The 15,440-nt window shown below is 44.9% G+C and overlaps 2 protein-coding genes across 3 annotated transcripts in view; one reads left to right on the top strand and one right to left on the bottom strand.

The window, feature by feature from the left end:
* Nucleotides 1–10,985, top strand: part of LOC1280734 (uncharacterized) — a 77,188-nt gene extending 66,203 nt beyond the window's left edge. The window contains exons 3-6 of one of the 2 annotated variants that reach the window (XM_061661511.1): nucleotides 7,006–7,296; nucleotides 7,365–7,637; nucleotides 7,707–7,834; nucleotides 7,903–10,985. In XM_061661511.1, coding sequence (XP_061517495.1) covers nucleotides 7,006–7,296; nucleotides 7,365–7,637; nucleotides 7,707–7,834; nucleotides 7,903–8,293 — 1,083 coding nt within the window. In that variant the 3' untranslated portion in view covers nucleotides 8,294–10,985. Of the gene's footprint in view, nucleotides 1–7,005; nucleotides 7,297–7,364; nucleotides 7,835–7,902 lie in introns of both variants that reach the window. The other variant, XM_061661510.1, reaches the window with a different exon arrangement.
* Nucleotides 10,986–12,124: 1,139 nt separating this feature from the next.
* On the bottom strand, nucleotides 12,125–14,246 carry LOC1280735 (protein 60A). Its single transcript, XM_320599.4, has 2 exons — nucleotides 13,858–14,246; nucleotides 12,125–13,743 (listed from the first exon to the last, which is right to left on the bottom strand). Exons 1-2 carry the CDS (start codon nucleotides 14,073–14,075, stop codon nucleotides 12,636–12,638), a joined length of 1,326 nt encoding a protein of 441 aa, XP_320599.4. The 5' UTR covers nucleotides 14,076–14,246; the 3' UTR covers nucleotides 12,125–12,635.
* Nucleotides 14,247–15,440: the final 1,194 nt, after the last annotated feature.

The following is a 15,440-nucleotide window of genomic DNA, read 5'->3' as shown; positions in this document are numbered from 1 at the left end:
ATTCGACTTACTACGGAAATTCGAGGCACGCGGAATTTTGCGGCCCAAATTACCGTGTTTCTCGGGGACCGCCTGTACATCTATAATTCAGCATTTACCTAACCTTAAATTTTTAGCAGCCCAATCAACTAGCTAAACCTTATGATTGGCATTTAAGTCATCCAGTTACTCCAAAATCTACCCAATTTCAAGTATCGTCAACAGAGGTAAGGTTTGATATTGCTCCTCTTCCTTCCTGGAATTGCAATTTCACTTCTATTCAAACGAAAACATAAACTGCAGTAAAAGAAATGCCATTCATTCGCTTGCTACTCCAGTTTTTCTCATCATTCGGACAGTGCTATGCTTTCCTCCATCTATATTGTAAGTGTAGGTAGCCTGAGCATATTTGATTGTCCACACTCCATTTCCATTATCGTACATCAATTTTTCAAAGGATTTGCAGCTCTTGGAAATAGACAGCACAGGTGACAAAAACAGTGCTTTTCCGTGGAAATTAACGCATTATTCAGCCACTTCATCGGAATGCATATCACCTACGGTGCTCAGTCTCTTACATAAGTAATCTCGTGCAATACCTTTTCTTTGCTATCATGAAATTCCTCAAATTAATTGAGCTCTCTAGTATAAAAAGTTCGATAAAAATGCAATATCTCAATTAATACACATTCCATCGCACCATTGTTTTTGCTATAAAAAACAACGCTCTACACTCCTGGAAGGTTCTCTGTCTGTACAGCCCACGCTGTCCTTCTTCATCCCACGTACACGTAGCGACTCCGTAAAGACCAGTGCAAAAGAACTGTTGCATTCACGAACCCGTTCCACAGGTCGGCAGGTCGTTGCAGGTCGAGTGTATCGATGAGCGGGGAAAAAATAAAACATGAAACGCATATTGCATTCAACCTGCCAGTTCAGCACGATCGCCAAAGGATAATAGAGTTATTTATAAGACCCACGTCTACCCGTCGGACTGCACTGAAACGCACCCGGCCTTTGCCCGGCCCACGCATGCAACATCGCTATTATCGCTGCAATTCTTCCACAAGAGCGAGCACCTGATATGAGCCACGAATCACTGGAGGCAGGAGGGCAGGTTGGTAAATTTAAAAACAGAAGCAAAAAACACGCGCCGTTAGTCGACAGGAATGCATCCCAGGCCCGGTGCTAGAGACCCATCTTGACCTCGGCCAACCTGCCGTTCATCCGCGTTGTCCCGTTGAGGAGAGGGAGGGGAATACACCTTTGGTTCGTTAGCGAGGCAATTCATAATTCATAATCAAAGCGCATAGCCGGACCGGGCCTAACAGGGGCGCACTAGCTTCAATGTCCCGGGGGGGGGCGGATTTCTCGACGCTTTGGTGTTCTCTTGCTATTCGCAAATATCCTCTTTTTTTCTTGCTTCTTCATCATCCTACTCACGGACACAGAAGCGTGGTGTGCACGGAAGGTGCATTTAAAATTCTGGATGAAAATTTCACCCAAAGGCTCCGCTTTCAGCTGGCAGTAGCGGTGTACTGGTGAGGATGTGCAGCCAAAGTTTGCGTTGTCATTGCCGCGCTGATTCGCTAGGTTTTTGCTCAAACAAACGCGTACTGAAGCGTGCTGAATGGTGCTGCCCCCCCCCCCCCCCCCCTTTCCCCTTTTTTTTGGTGTAGATGGTTTGATAACATGCCTAGATAAGCGAACTGTGCAAACAAAAAGTACATGACCATCCATCACGAGCGCGAAAGCGGCACCGTTTCGCTTCCACGGTGCAGGAGAAGGCAAAACACAAAAATCGCGATCTAGATGAAAGGCACAACTTTTGCGAGCAGGGACGAAAGCGAGGGCCAGAAACAACAAAAAAGAACGCACACACACACACAAACCCCCGGTGGCAGGTAAAAACTCCGATGCTTTGACGTCACCACTTTGCAGACTGACAGGCCGGCATCAGGCCAGCAGGGAATGATGCGTCCTGGCCGGTTTTTGGGCGAGTTTTTCACCCACCTTTGGTGTGGTATGGAGTTTTTTTTTTCTATTTAGAAGCAATAAAACATTTTCCTCGCAGTAGGAAACTTTTTTTTCTTTTTCTTTCTCTCTGCCGTTGGTAATGCATGATGAACCCAAACTGGACCGGTATCCCGTGAGAAATAAAAGTTGCACAGTCGCGCGCGCGTCGAGTATCATAATGTATCATCGTCACGTGTTTTACAAATTGTGTGTGTATGTACGCAGAAGGGATTTCAATGTATGAAGGCTTCTTTTTTTTGGGTGGAATTTTCCGAGAAAATTAGAAGCAAAGTGTAGGAATTGGGAAAAAAAACAGCAAAGCATGATGGATATGTTTTAGGAAAGCTGAGTTTTTTGTCCAACTCAGAAAGTAGAAGCTTCTTCCTTGTATGTCTTCCTTGAAGTCCTTCCATTGTATTGCCGATGAAGAATTAAACATAATGTATTTTGTATTTTGGCTTTATGATTTTATTTGAATTGACAGTTATGTATTATCTGCGTAATTCTATTCATCTATCTGTCATTGATCCCATCAAAAACAAGTCGCTTTTATTATTGAAATTAACGCTTGGATGATGTAGACGAAAACGATCCTATTGATCGTTGATGGAACTATGGAACTGAAGTAATGGATATGGACAGCTTCAGCAACACAAAACCTATTACAGACATATATGACAATTGCTGACAAAACTCAAATTCTATAAATTAGCTCATCAGTGATGTGCTCGCAGGAGCGCGCCCACGACTCCGATCTAACTTCGGTTGTTTTTAGTCCGATTACGTCTCCAGCAAAACTCCAGAACCAAAACTCCAGTTCGACCCGGAGTCGGGGTCATCCGGAGTCGTCCGAAGTCAGTGTCGGAATCGACAGTAATCGAAGTAGGCCAGAGTCAGCCGGAATCAAAATTTAATTGGAGTTGTCGCCCGAAGTCGGTCAGCACACACACAGCTTTGCACGTGCACTGCATAAACAGGCCTTTGATTGTAAGAATAGCTATAACGACGACAACGATGTTTTGCGACAGCATTCTTCAACTGGCCGTCCCCAGCACCGACACTCACCAACTTCGGACGGCTCCATCCGACTCTTACTCAGGATGATTTCGTCTCCGGACGGCTCCGGCCGATTCGGGACGGCTCCGGATAATACTACTCTACCTTCCGGGGTAGATCGGCGTAGAATTGGAGTCGATTTAGGATTTAAAAGAAGATAAAAGCCTATGATAGTAGCACGCTTTGAAGAAAGCCAGGGTTCTCATGTTAACTAGACAATCGAAACATAATACCAATCCAGTACAATTCTTCAACTTGAAGAAATTAGATATGAACATGGTACAATAACGCGTTACAACCATGGATCCGGTCGATTTTGCTGAACTTCTTCGCTCATGAACATCTTCGTACCATGATTCGATCGTTTTACTTTATTGTTCCAATTAAATTTCATGACTCGTTTTGTAGCACCCATACCTTTGCCATTTCTCCACCACATTTCTACATGCGCTTTTTAATCACACACACACAATCATCAATACTGACCAAACAATCTCACCCTTCCATATTTATGCATCCAATCGATGAAGGCAACTCGTTCTGCTGTTGCTGTGCCACTACGAATGCTGTTTAATTCTACTGCAATGCACCGAACCCACTGCATTCCTGTCGGAATTGTATGCTTCATAGACCGTATGCACGAACACCGTACGCTCTCGCGTGAACCTAGCGAGGCGGAAGAGGAAGACATTGTGTTCAATATTAATTAAATTTAATACTTTATGCAAATCGTCTGCCGCTTCCAATCGAGCTACAGCTGAATCGTGAGCTCCGGGTCCGTGCTAGCTCCGCATGCCGTGTAGCGGGCTTTGGTCCCATGCATATATCGCTCCAATTCAGCGATATACGGAACGAGCAACATAGCATAAAGTGTGCAAAGGTCTTGCAGCACACACCGGCTTCCGCCGGACACCGGAACTAACAGCATTAATTCACCGGCTGCAATCATTGGATCAGTGCGATGAGGGCTCGGATTGGGATGAAAATTAAAAACATATTTCCGTTAAATCTATCACCAATCCTCGGGCTTTTGCTTGCGCGCGAACGACGTGTCCTTTTCGCCCGCGCTACACATCCATCCCTCCGTGGGAGGGAGCGATAAATTATTGAAATAGGGGTTTTGCATCCTCGTGGAGAGTGACACCGAATGGCAGCTGGAAAAGATGGAAAAAACAACACCAATACCGGCGCCCCGCCGAGAAGAAAAATGTACCGTTTGCGTGTACTTTTAAAGTAATCTGCGTCGAAAAGGTCAGACACGGTGGATGAAGATTTATTATGATGAGCTTTGGCTCTTTCGGCTGTCCCAAAACGGTCCGATATTTACCGGCATTTTGTTTTTGTTTTTCGAGGGATCCATGCCATCGCATTGCGGTCCCTTTTACGAGGACGATTACCTTTCGTGCATTGATGATCGCTGGGAAGGCTGCGTGCTTTAATACTGACGTCAGATTCGGTGCGCCGGGTACGGGTAACGCACAGGCATTGGCTCAGAGAACGATGTGGTGGATTAAGCTTTTGGGATGGAACAACGAGCAACAACAGCAACAAAAAACGGTCCAAGGGCCACACGCCGTCTCCACCGGTTGTAAACACCGGCGCAAACATTGGGGACGGTGAAAAATCGTCCCGTTTTGCAGTGAATTTCATACTCGGTTTATTTTGGCGCGGTCGAGAGCAATTTTAGAGTGCCGTTGGAAATTTAGCCCCCCTGTGGAACCATTTGCGGGGGCTGAGCTTTTTGTTTTTTTTTTTTGGTTTTTTGGACCTGCAGTGGTCGTAACGAGGATGCAGTCGCTGTGTGTGTTTGGGGGGAAAAAGTGCTGACAGTTAATCAAGTCATAGGTAAGGCTTGCGGTGGAAGACGATGAATGGAGATTTCTGCTTGAATTAAATTGGCTTTTAAAATGTGAATAGGTTTAAAAACTGTTTTGTTCTGAAACAAATCTTTGAGGTTCCAATCATGATAGTGAATTTATTAAAAATAGTACGATTGGAACACAATTTTACTATAGATCGTGGTGCGGAAAGAATTGTGGAATTATTTAGTTTTCTTTAGTAACTGGTATATTCTATAACAACAATGTTTCCCTTCTCGTATGCCGTATACCTTCCACAGCAGGACATCCATCTTTTGCCAGCTGAACGGATTGTTCATAGTTCATAGTCCAAATAAAACCTAATTAGAAGCAAAACTGTTTTCCTCTCTCTCTCTCTCTTTATCTTGTTGGCCTGCTCACGATAGAGCACGTCGATGTTACATGGCCCGGTTAACAACAATTCTCCAGGATGCTCGGTCCCTGGCTTGCAGTCTCCCATCCATGTAGACATCCGATTTCAGACAGGTCTCGCTTCACCTGGTCCAGCCATCGAGTTCGCTGTGCTCCTCTGCGCCTTATGCCGAACTGGAGATCGCTGTCGAACACCTTCTTGGAGGGCATGAGTCCGGCATCCTCATGACATGCCCCAACCATCGTATCCTGCCAGCCTTCGCCACCGTCAGGATGCTCGGTTCACCGTACAGCTCAGCAAGCTCGTGGTTCATCCTTCTCCACGCTCCATGCTCGAACACACCGCCAAAGATAGTTCGGAGGATGCATCGTTCAAACACGCCCAGAGCGTTTGCATCTTCCGTTTGGATGGTCCAGGATTCGTGTCCGTAGAGGACCACCGGGCGAATCAATGTGCGATATATCTCACATTTCGTGCGAGCTCGAAGTCTTCTTGATTGCAGTAGTCGGTGAAGCCCATAGTAAGCACGATTCCTCTGCTTTCGCTGCTAATGCCGTTGTCCGAAGTAACGACCGTCCCAAGGTTGCAAAACTCTTATATTACCTCGAGACTGTCGCCGTCAACTAATACACTGCTTCCCAGATGGTCTGAGTCACCGGCAAGCAGGTACTTCGTCTTCGTCGCATTGATTCTCAATCCAAATCTTGCTGCTTCGCGTTTGAGTCGGGTGTACGCCTAACACACCTTCGCTGTTGTCCTGCCGATGTTGTCGATGTCATCCGCGAAGCCAAGAAATTGGAGAGATCGGTAGAGCATCGTGCCAAGGATGTTGTTGTCTAGCCCCGCGCCTCGAATGACACCTTCCAGGGCGATGTTGAAGAGCAGACAGGAGAGTCCGCCACCTTGCCTCAGTCTCCTGTGAGATTCGAACGATTCCGACGTCATGTTTGATACTCTCATCTTGCACTGCACCCCGTTCATGATTACTTCTAACAGCCGGATCAACTTCCCAGGCAAATGGTACTGCTGCATGATGTTCCATAGCTCATTCCGGTCTATGGTGTCGTAAGCCGCCTTGAAGTCGATGAACAGGTGGTGCGTAGGAATCTGGCGCTCTCGGCAATTCTGGAGGATCTGCCGTAGAGTAAAGATTTGGTCGGTGGTCGATTTGCCTCCAACAAATCCAGCTTGGTAGCTGCCGACAAACTGTTTTCCTATGGTATATTTAAATTGATCCTCTTCTATTTGCCGTAACGTCCTACGCGGACATGCCAGCTATATGGCTATATGGACATGGCTTTCTATAGTGTTCCAGTGCCACGCAGCCGAATAGTCAGTCCTTGCTATGGGGGCACGGTCCATATGGTGGTTGATTCCATGACGGGCATGTTATCAAGTTGACAACTGTACTACAGAAAACCCCGGGACAGTCGCAACATTTTTGGTCACAAAAATCTTGATCTCAAAAATCTTGATCGCAAACATTTTGGTCTCAAACATCTTTGAGACGTATCAAAGTGTAATGTCCATAAGATTCACTAAAAATATTCTAAAAATAGCCTCTTAAAAGAAGTCAAAACGGAAAAAATCGCTATGAAATATGCTCTGCAAGGAATTACATCTCTTCTAGAATATCAAAATGTATTGTAATTTTAATTACTGTCTAACTCTACCGCACTCTAATTGCATCTTCTTTTCCATCTTTTCCCTCCCCACGAACAGCAACAGGAAAAGCGACGCGAGCTGCGTTTGAAACGATTCTGGCGCACCACCACCAAACCGCCGACGTCCTCCGAGGAGTCCGGCGGCTGCGAAAGTCCTACAAAACTCGGACGAAAGGCGTTCCAGCAACCGTCCGGTCCGGCCATTGCCGCCAGCAGCAGCAGCAGCGATAGTCCGCCGAAGCATCCGACCTGTTCGCTGCCGCTGCTACAGGTGTGGCCCAGCCAGGACTCGCCCCGGGGTGAAGCAGATGGGCAGAGCTTCGTCTTTCCCATCGTAGCGGACGATCAGGTTGGTGTGCGGGGCACAGTGCATGGTGTGGTTGTAATCGTGTGTCTCATTTCTGTGCCGTTTTCCAGCAACAGAGCTCCAATGGCAGGCGGAACTCACTGTTCGTGGATCAGCTGCAGGCGGGTGACTCCGGTATCGATTCCGTGCAGGCGTCACCCTCACCGATCGCCATGCCCTGCCATCCGCTCGTCGTGTCCAATGCCATCTCGCCCAGCGCATCGCCGACGGCCGGTTCGCCCACACCCTCGGTGGACCGGGCGACGCGGCGCCCCTCGACGTCGCTGCTGCACCCGGACCATGCGCGCATCTTCGCGCTCCGTGCGCCCGCCTCTCCCGACCAAGTGAGCCTGGCCAGCCTGCCGTTGTTTGACAATCATAGGACCTCTTCCACTCCTCCCCATCCATTGCAGACTTCGCTCGAGGACAGTACGGAGTTTAACGGGCCCACGACCAGCAATCATCTCTGCACCGCCAGCTCCAGCACGACCTCCTCGCTTACCTCGGTAGCCGTTGCGACCCTTGGCCAACACCCGCAGCGGTAAGCGTTCGGTGTTACAACCTTTCTATGTCGCTCTTTCATTTCACCTTCCATCTCGTCTTTGACAGGTCCTCCGATCCGTGGTTACGGCCGGAGCGTGACAAAGACAACCTCGAGCTCGATCAACGCCGTGCCTCCACGATGACGGCCCGGCTGTCCCTGTTCGATGCGCTCGATCTCGAGTACGCACTGTTGCGGGCGGCGGCCCGCGGTTCGGTCGGACCCTACTCGCTCAGCGAGTCACTGCACAAGCTGACCTTCACGCAGTCGCTCGCTTTCCCGGCGCTGGCTCGCGGACTGGCCACCAAGCGGCGCAACTCCACCGAGCAAAGCTCGTCCCGGCCGCTCAACCCGAACGAGTCGGGCCTGAACACGTTCGCCAAGGTCGTGACCGCCTGCGTGCTGGTGATGGTGAGCTTTCTCGTGTTTCTGGTAGTGTACAAGTACGTGCGGACGTGAGGGTTGCTCCTGGCCCCGACAGAGGTCGCCACCGTGCAGGCGACCACTACCATCGCCACGACGTTCCACCAGCACGTCGCGAACAAAACGATGGTGTCGGGGTTCAGGAAGCTCTTCAACATTGAAACGTAACGCCAGCCGGTAGTGATCGGTGGTGCAATGCGCCCGTTTGAGTGTATGTGTGTGTGTCTGTATGCGGTTGTGCGAGAGCAAGAGCGTGTAGTTTGTTCCACTTGTGTGCTGTGCAATTTCGTCTTATGTCAGCGGAATTTCGCGACGCTCGTCCTCAATGTCCACAAATCTCTATCGAGCTCGCTCATGCGACCTAGTGATAATACAATCACGGGAAAGCAAATGCATTCAAAATGCACCAAAAAACAAATCCCACAATCTCTATGAAAAAATGGTTCAACCTTAAGCCCCGCTGTGTGAGCGTGTGTGTGATGAGGGCTCATGATGAAAAACAAGAATGCTAAAAGATAATCGGTTTCTGTAGTGCAACGGTACAAGCGTGTAGAGCAACGTTTGGCAACGTTTCGTTTCGCGTGTCTCGTTCGGTAGGAAATGGTGTGTACGATTCGAACAACAATCAATTTACAATTACAGTAACCAACATTTCGGAATCGTAAGAACCTTCGCTGCGTCTAGAAGCATATCATTCATTGATGGGTGTGAAAAGTAGCTAAAAGAGGCATCATTTCAATTCTCAAACAAATTTAATGACAATTTTTTCCTATATCTTTCGATTTTACGATTGAAGACAATAATCCAATAATTTGCGACAGCTGTAAAGCTTTTAGTCGTTTTGTGGTTGCTGTTGCTATTTCATTTTTTTTCTTCATTGCATTCGCATTGAATAAAATTAATATTTAACTGGGATAAGAATTCATTAGACTCATTAGAATTGGTTGGTAAGTGAACGTATTAAGAGGCTTTTTTGTTCAAATGCTACAATGAAACTAATGTGTAATGCAAATAGCCTATTTGTAGGCGTTGCAGTTTGTCGCCTCAATGTATGCAATCGGTATACGTCTAGTTTTATTGTTTTTATTGTTTTAAAGCAAAATATTAACATTTTTGAATTAAATTGTATGGATTTAAACTAAATTTAATATTGATAATAATAATTTATTAATTCAAAAGTTTAGCATTAAAATGGTTTTTAGTTGACTGTTTACCTCTTTTTGCATTATAAATTATCTAACATTTTAGTAAAATCCTAAAATAAATTTAGATAATTTGCTGATTTTAGAGGTTATTTAAAATAATAATCATGCGTCTAGATTCGTTCCATCGTTCGCATCTCTAAACGTCAGCCATCCCTCTCTTACCCTTAGACGCAACTAAGCCGGAGAAGAATATGAAGCTACGCTCGTGTGATGATGCACTTTCCGCATGTAAATAGCAATGTAGGAGAAGGAAGAGAATTTACCGTAAAGATAAAACAAGATACAACAAGTAGGCTATATACATATAGATATATATACATATTCTAAGCGGGGCTGTGCGTGCGTGTACATACGCTCCGCGCGTGAGACGCCAACACGCCAGCGACACGCGAAAGCAACTCTACTCTGTGATCAATACGCGCTAAACATGAGAGGACAAGAATAAAATTGGAATGAAAACCACACAACATGTAAACAAACACTCACACACAGACAGACAGACAAAGACACACACACACCCTCCATGATGATGGTCCATGGAACCAATCCAATCCCTCGAGTGTAGCGAGTGGGAATCGTTTCCGAACTAACTTAACAATGTAAGAACCCTACGAACCAAACTGAACCTTAACGAATTACCTAGTCCAGTAATCAAGCCGACACTCGTCAGCAGTACCATTAATATTTTACTCATTTTCTTAGCCATTTTTTCATCCGCTTACTTTTCATACTCGCTGCAGTTGCTTGGTAAACAAGAAGATTAAACTCCTAACCAAATAAAAACCAACTGCATAATAAGATAGGACATAGGACAAAAACCTCCTAATGAATTATATTTATCACTCACATGTATTTGATTGAGCAACAGCAGGTTATATTCCAATCCAGCATGCATCCCAAATCAAGCGAAAAGATGTTCGAGGCGAAAATAAGTCACCTTGACCCCTATCCCTATGGTAAAGGTGTGCTGTACATTTAATTCGCTGGCACCAAACCTAACCAGACGGCCCCATACCTGTGTGTGTGCACGTTTGAGTTTTTCATCCTCTTCAATCCCATTCAAATAGCATTGGACATTTTTTACCGGTAACAGTTTTAACCCCAACACACTACAATCAGGCGTGAGTGTGTTGAGTGCAGCCGAGAAGAAATGCAAAAAAAATCATTACAATCATACCGAAACGCAGAAATAAGAAACAGGAAAATTGAAAAATCTGCTACACAGTTGATCAGCTTTAAAGATGTAAGACAAAAAAGGAAAAATAAACGAATGCAGAGGAGATAATAAACAACAAATCGAATGTAAAATAAGAAGACAGTGTGACAAAAAGCCTACAAAAATGCAACCAATACATACGTGCGTACGTGACAAGGGAAGGGGAAAGCGTGTGACGAAAAGTGGGTGAAAATTAGAATTCAAGTTGGGTTGTGCTTAGGCTCTACGGTATATATCCGGGTGGGGGAGGTAGAACATGGAACAAGTTTAAAGAGCGATATGAAAATAAAAGTCAATAAAAAATCAACTGATCATGTTCACTTTGTTTGAATGCTTTACTGTTTTGAAAAATTACATTTCCCAATTACATCCTATTGCAATATTTCAAATCATTTTATTTTATTTTAATTAATTGTGCTGTTTTCTTTCAGTTTTTATTTTATTTTATTTTCTATTTTTATGTTTCTTAGTTTCTTTAAAGTAATAATTAATGAATATTGATTAATCAATTATTCCCTTAATACTTCCATCCTTTCATTACGTAGGGGAAGGTAGGTACAGACGGACACTTCTGATAAATACATGATAAAAGTAACTGTCGAATAATTCAACAATGCATCCAAACTGAAAGTAAAACATCACATTTAAGAACAATGTTGACATAATATATGCAAAATTGGTAAAATTCACGAAATAAACCAATTTTGAACCGTGTGTCCACCGTTGTGGATCTAATTTGACTTCTGCGGATTTTATGCTCTATAAACTGTATTGCTTAATTTTCGAAAATGTTTATTTATTTTGCTTCTTTCATCAATTGGTGATGAATAAATATCATAAAATACCTTAGATAAAGGTATTCGGAAGACCATTCAGCAACTACACAAAGCATCGAGAAATGAACCACCTGTGAAAATAACGAGCATGCATTATGCTATTAAACGCACGCATGCTGATTAGGCACTTCAAGGAACCCGATATCTGCCTCGATTTGGACAACTTCAATCAACAAAAAGAAGAAGCATTAATATGACATCGTTCAGAAATAGATGACAGATTGTGTAGGATTACAATTATAAAAGTCCCTCATTAACTCGCTGGGGTCATGGACTCTCCGCTCAGTAATTTCCACAAGGCAAGTTCACTGCTGAATGAACCGTCGTTGCAATTGGCCAAGATTTTTTTTAATGTACGTTTCAGGGCGTGGATTGCATAAGGAAAATGGACGTACAACAGGAAACCTCTTAAATTTTCAAAGTTTTCTACAAGTGTCCATTTTACTCTTCGGAGAGTTCATCTTCCCCATATCAGCTGTCCATTCTACACAAATATTTCAACATTGCACAAAAATAAAAAATTTAAAAAATGATAGAAACTTAAAAACTTCAACACATTTTCAGATAAAACATGAGAGTAAAATAGAGTATGGACATTTTCATAGTCATTGTATTTATATTTTTTACATTTTTTTTTACATTTTCCTGAACTTCCTTTTGTCCGTCTTTACCCCGTCTTCCCCTAGAATTTTTTTTCCATTTTAATTTCATATCATGTTTTATTGCTTTCTTTCGTATTTCGTAGTTTGTTACTTTTAATTGTTTTATTCTTTCTTATATTTCAACATGATGGTAACTAAAAGCTCTCTTTTTTATTTTTTATTTTTATCATTTCAGTCTTTTTTTAATATTTATGTAGTGCAATTTTTCGAGGTTTTAAATGGCTTAACATATAATTGGAATATACAACAAAACGCCTTCCTCTAAACACATCTAAACATTGTTAAAAAGGTGTAAATTTCTATCGTAAAATCGTAAAAGTAAGTTAATGAACATCCATTCATTAATTAGTTTTATTTAAAGCCTAATTTACATTTTGTTCTCGTTCCCTTCCTTGTTTTCCCCCTATCACTGGAAGCTTCAAACGCCACAAGCCTCTCCCATCCGCCCCAGGACCCTCCCTACAGACACCCACAACTCTTAACAACCATATTTTTATACTTTTTCAAATTAATGTTCGCATCATCGATATGATACAGCACCGAGATCGGATTCAGCTTGGTCGGTGCACAGCACGGTTTCGGGACGCGCGTCGGATGCATCAGATGCACCAGCGTCTGTATCAGCGCATGGTTCGTCGCGTTCATGTGCGTGTTGAGCGGGAAGTTACACTCGCCGAAGCAAAAGAACGCCCCGAACCCGTCCGGCGCGATGATCCAATCCTGCCAGTTCAGATCCCGGAAGCTCACGTACAGCGTCTGTATCTGGCAGCTTTTGTGTCGTTCGCCACCGCCGCCGAACCGCTCCAGGAACGGATTTCGCACCCGATCGCTACGCTTCCCAGTGCCGGTTCCCGCCTTTCGCCGGACGCTACGTTTCGAGCGCCCCCCGACCGTCCCACTGCCACCGGCAAGGGCTGCCGTCGGTTGGACCAGCTCCGGCCCTTTACAGTAGCCCACGAGAAACGGTTGATAGCGACCGAACCGGTTCGACAGTATCAAACCGACCTCGTGCGGCAGAATCTCCTTCCGTGGGCTTTCCTCATAGTAAACCTCAACGAAAATGCCCTTATTGGCGACCCGCTCGACGACCCACCGTTGCATGGCCTGGGTAGCGTTCAGCTCGACCCAGCCGTCGTAGTTGTACGGTACCGATTGTTCCGCCACCAGCTCCAACCGATGCCCATCCTTTGCCGCATCGTACCCACCGATCAGTGACGCACGCACCACTATCTGCCGGCCCCGGACGATCGCATCCCAGGGCCGCTCGGTCGTGCGGTTCTTGTACATGCGCAAGCTCGCGTACAGCAGCTGATTGTTGTCCCGCTCCGCATCGATCTCGGCCGTGTCGAACCACAGCCGATGGCCACCGCGATGATGCCGGATCTTGGGCAGATGGCGGTTGGCTTTGTTGAGAAAGGACATGATCACGTCACTCTCGCCGATCGCCCGTTCGTCGGCGATCGTGAGCAGGTTGGCGCCGTCCGCGTACCGTTTCCGCCGCCGGCCACCGTTCATTTCCTCCGTAAACTTGTGGTAGATGTTGAGCAGGAACTGGGGTGCTGATTTTCTGTGAGGAAAGAAGAAATACAATAAAAATTGCTATTAATTTTTCCATTCCATTTTTATTTCCATTCCATTTTTCAATATCACATTTAGGTTGTAAGGAGTATCCGCGCTCTACCTTAAGGAAGGATGCACATGCTGCTTGTTGGGACGATCGGGAAGTCCCAGCAGTTCTAGAATTTCATGCTCAATCTCTTGCCGCTCGTGCAGCTCGACACTCTTCTCCCGGACGGTTTGATCGACACCATTGTCGATGTAGAACCCGGTCGAACTAACCAGCCCGATAAGAACGTACAGCACTATCGCAACAGCGCACAAACTGTATTCCCTAAACATCTTGGAATGATGCGGATCTTCCGACGAGATCACGATGTGCTGTGATCGTGGTTTGAAACGTAACTGACAGCGTACCACGATCGTTTGGATAGTTTTTATAACAAATCCATAAATTTTGCCCCGGAAAGTGTGTATGTGCGTGGGTAAGGGTATACGGGGGCTTAGGTAAAGAAGGGCACAAGAACACCCACGAGTTACGGGAAGAGCCAGGCGCCAGCCAGAGAAGGGACGAGAGCGTGCCGGCTCTACGGGGTAGAGAAGTCCTGTAAACAAAGTGTTGCCTTGAGAAGTTAGGGCTGTGGAATTCCTATTGGAAATGTTGTGGTAGGTTCGTGGTGTGGACTTTTACCTGAATTGGCATTTTGCAAGAATTGTAAGGACAGGTGAATTTTTTAAGGTAAAGATTAGGTAAAGATGTTGGAATAAAAAAAAGGTGTTAAGAAATTAGTGATGAGTGAGACTACCCATTATTTGTAAGGTGGCGAGTGAGTACCCTACATAGTCGTAGAAGGAGCGTAGAAGGAACGCTGTTACAAAAATATATTAATTTTCTTTGAATTTTTTATTTATTTTTTGACAATGATGATGATCTTTGTGATGATGATAAGACTTTTCTTAATATGTTATAATTAAAATTAGGAAAAAAACGTGTAAGAAAGCGACATCATAGGTTTGAGACACGCGCACGTACAAGAGGACATTGGGGCAATTTACTGTCTGCCCAAGGTCTGGGAGGTCACAGCAGGATTCAATCATTGATGATTGTAAGTGGTCAATTCCAGATACATTAGGTTCACCTGCAGTATGAGGGCAGTACTCTGGAGCCAGCCGATGGTACCAATGGAACTGGCCATATGCATATCTCAGCTGTGTCCTGATAAGTGGTGATAAGGATGCTTGGGAATACCATTGTATTCGTTGGAGTATGACCCGTTTATTTCTTGATAAAACTATGTTGGTCGTCTTGGGTGTGTGTGTGTGTATGACTTGGTGGGTTCCGCTGATGATGTGCCGATGGCGCCACTTGCTCGTACAAACTATTTCAACATACCTATCAGAGTAATATTATCGTAAAGATACTTCCGTCCTTCTCAAACCTGTGTTGGGGTAATCATCATGAAGTGGAAAACATAATATATAAAAAAAAAATACTATTGAATTGTCGTCTTAAACATGAAAAATCCTTGTTTGACATTACAGTGGAGCGCCGTTTATCCGGGTACCTTTTATCCGGCTTTCCGTTTATCCGTGCTATTGAGAAATGACAGTTCAATACAAAGGTGACATTGCGTTATGAGGAGGATATTTGAAAAAGCGGTTATAAGAGCACATTCTCATAACAAAAGACACGATAATTCAAGGTAA

This window comes from Anopheles gambiae, chromosome 3, assembly GCF_943734735.2.
Source record: "Anopheles gambiae chromosome 3, idAnoGambNW_F1_1, whole genome shotgun sequence".
Classification (NCBI taxonomy): domain Eukaryota; kingdom Metazoa; phylum Arthropoda; class Insecta; order Diptera; family Culicidae; genus Anopheles; species Anopheles gambiae.
This window is presented reverse-complemented; position numbering and strand designations above follow the sequence as displayed.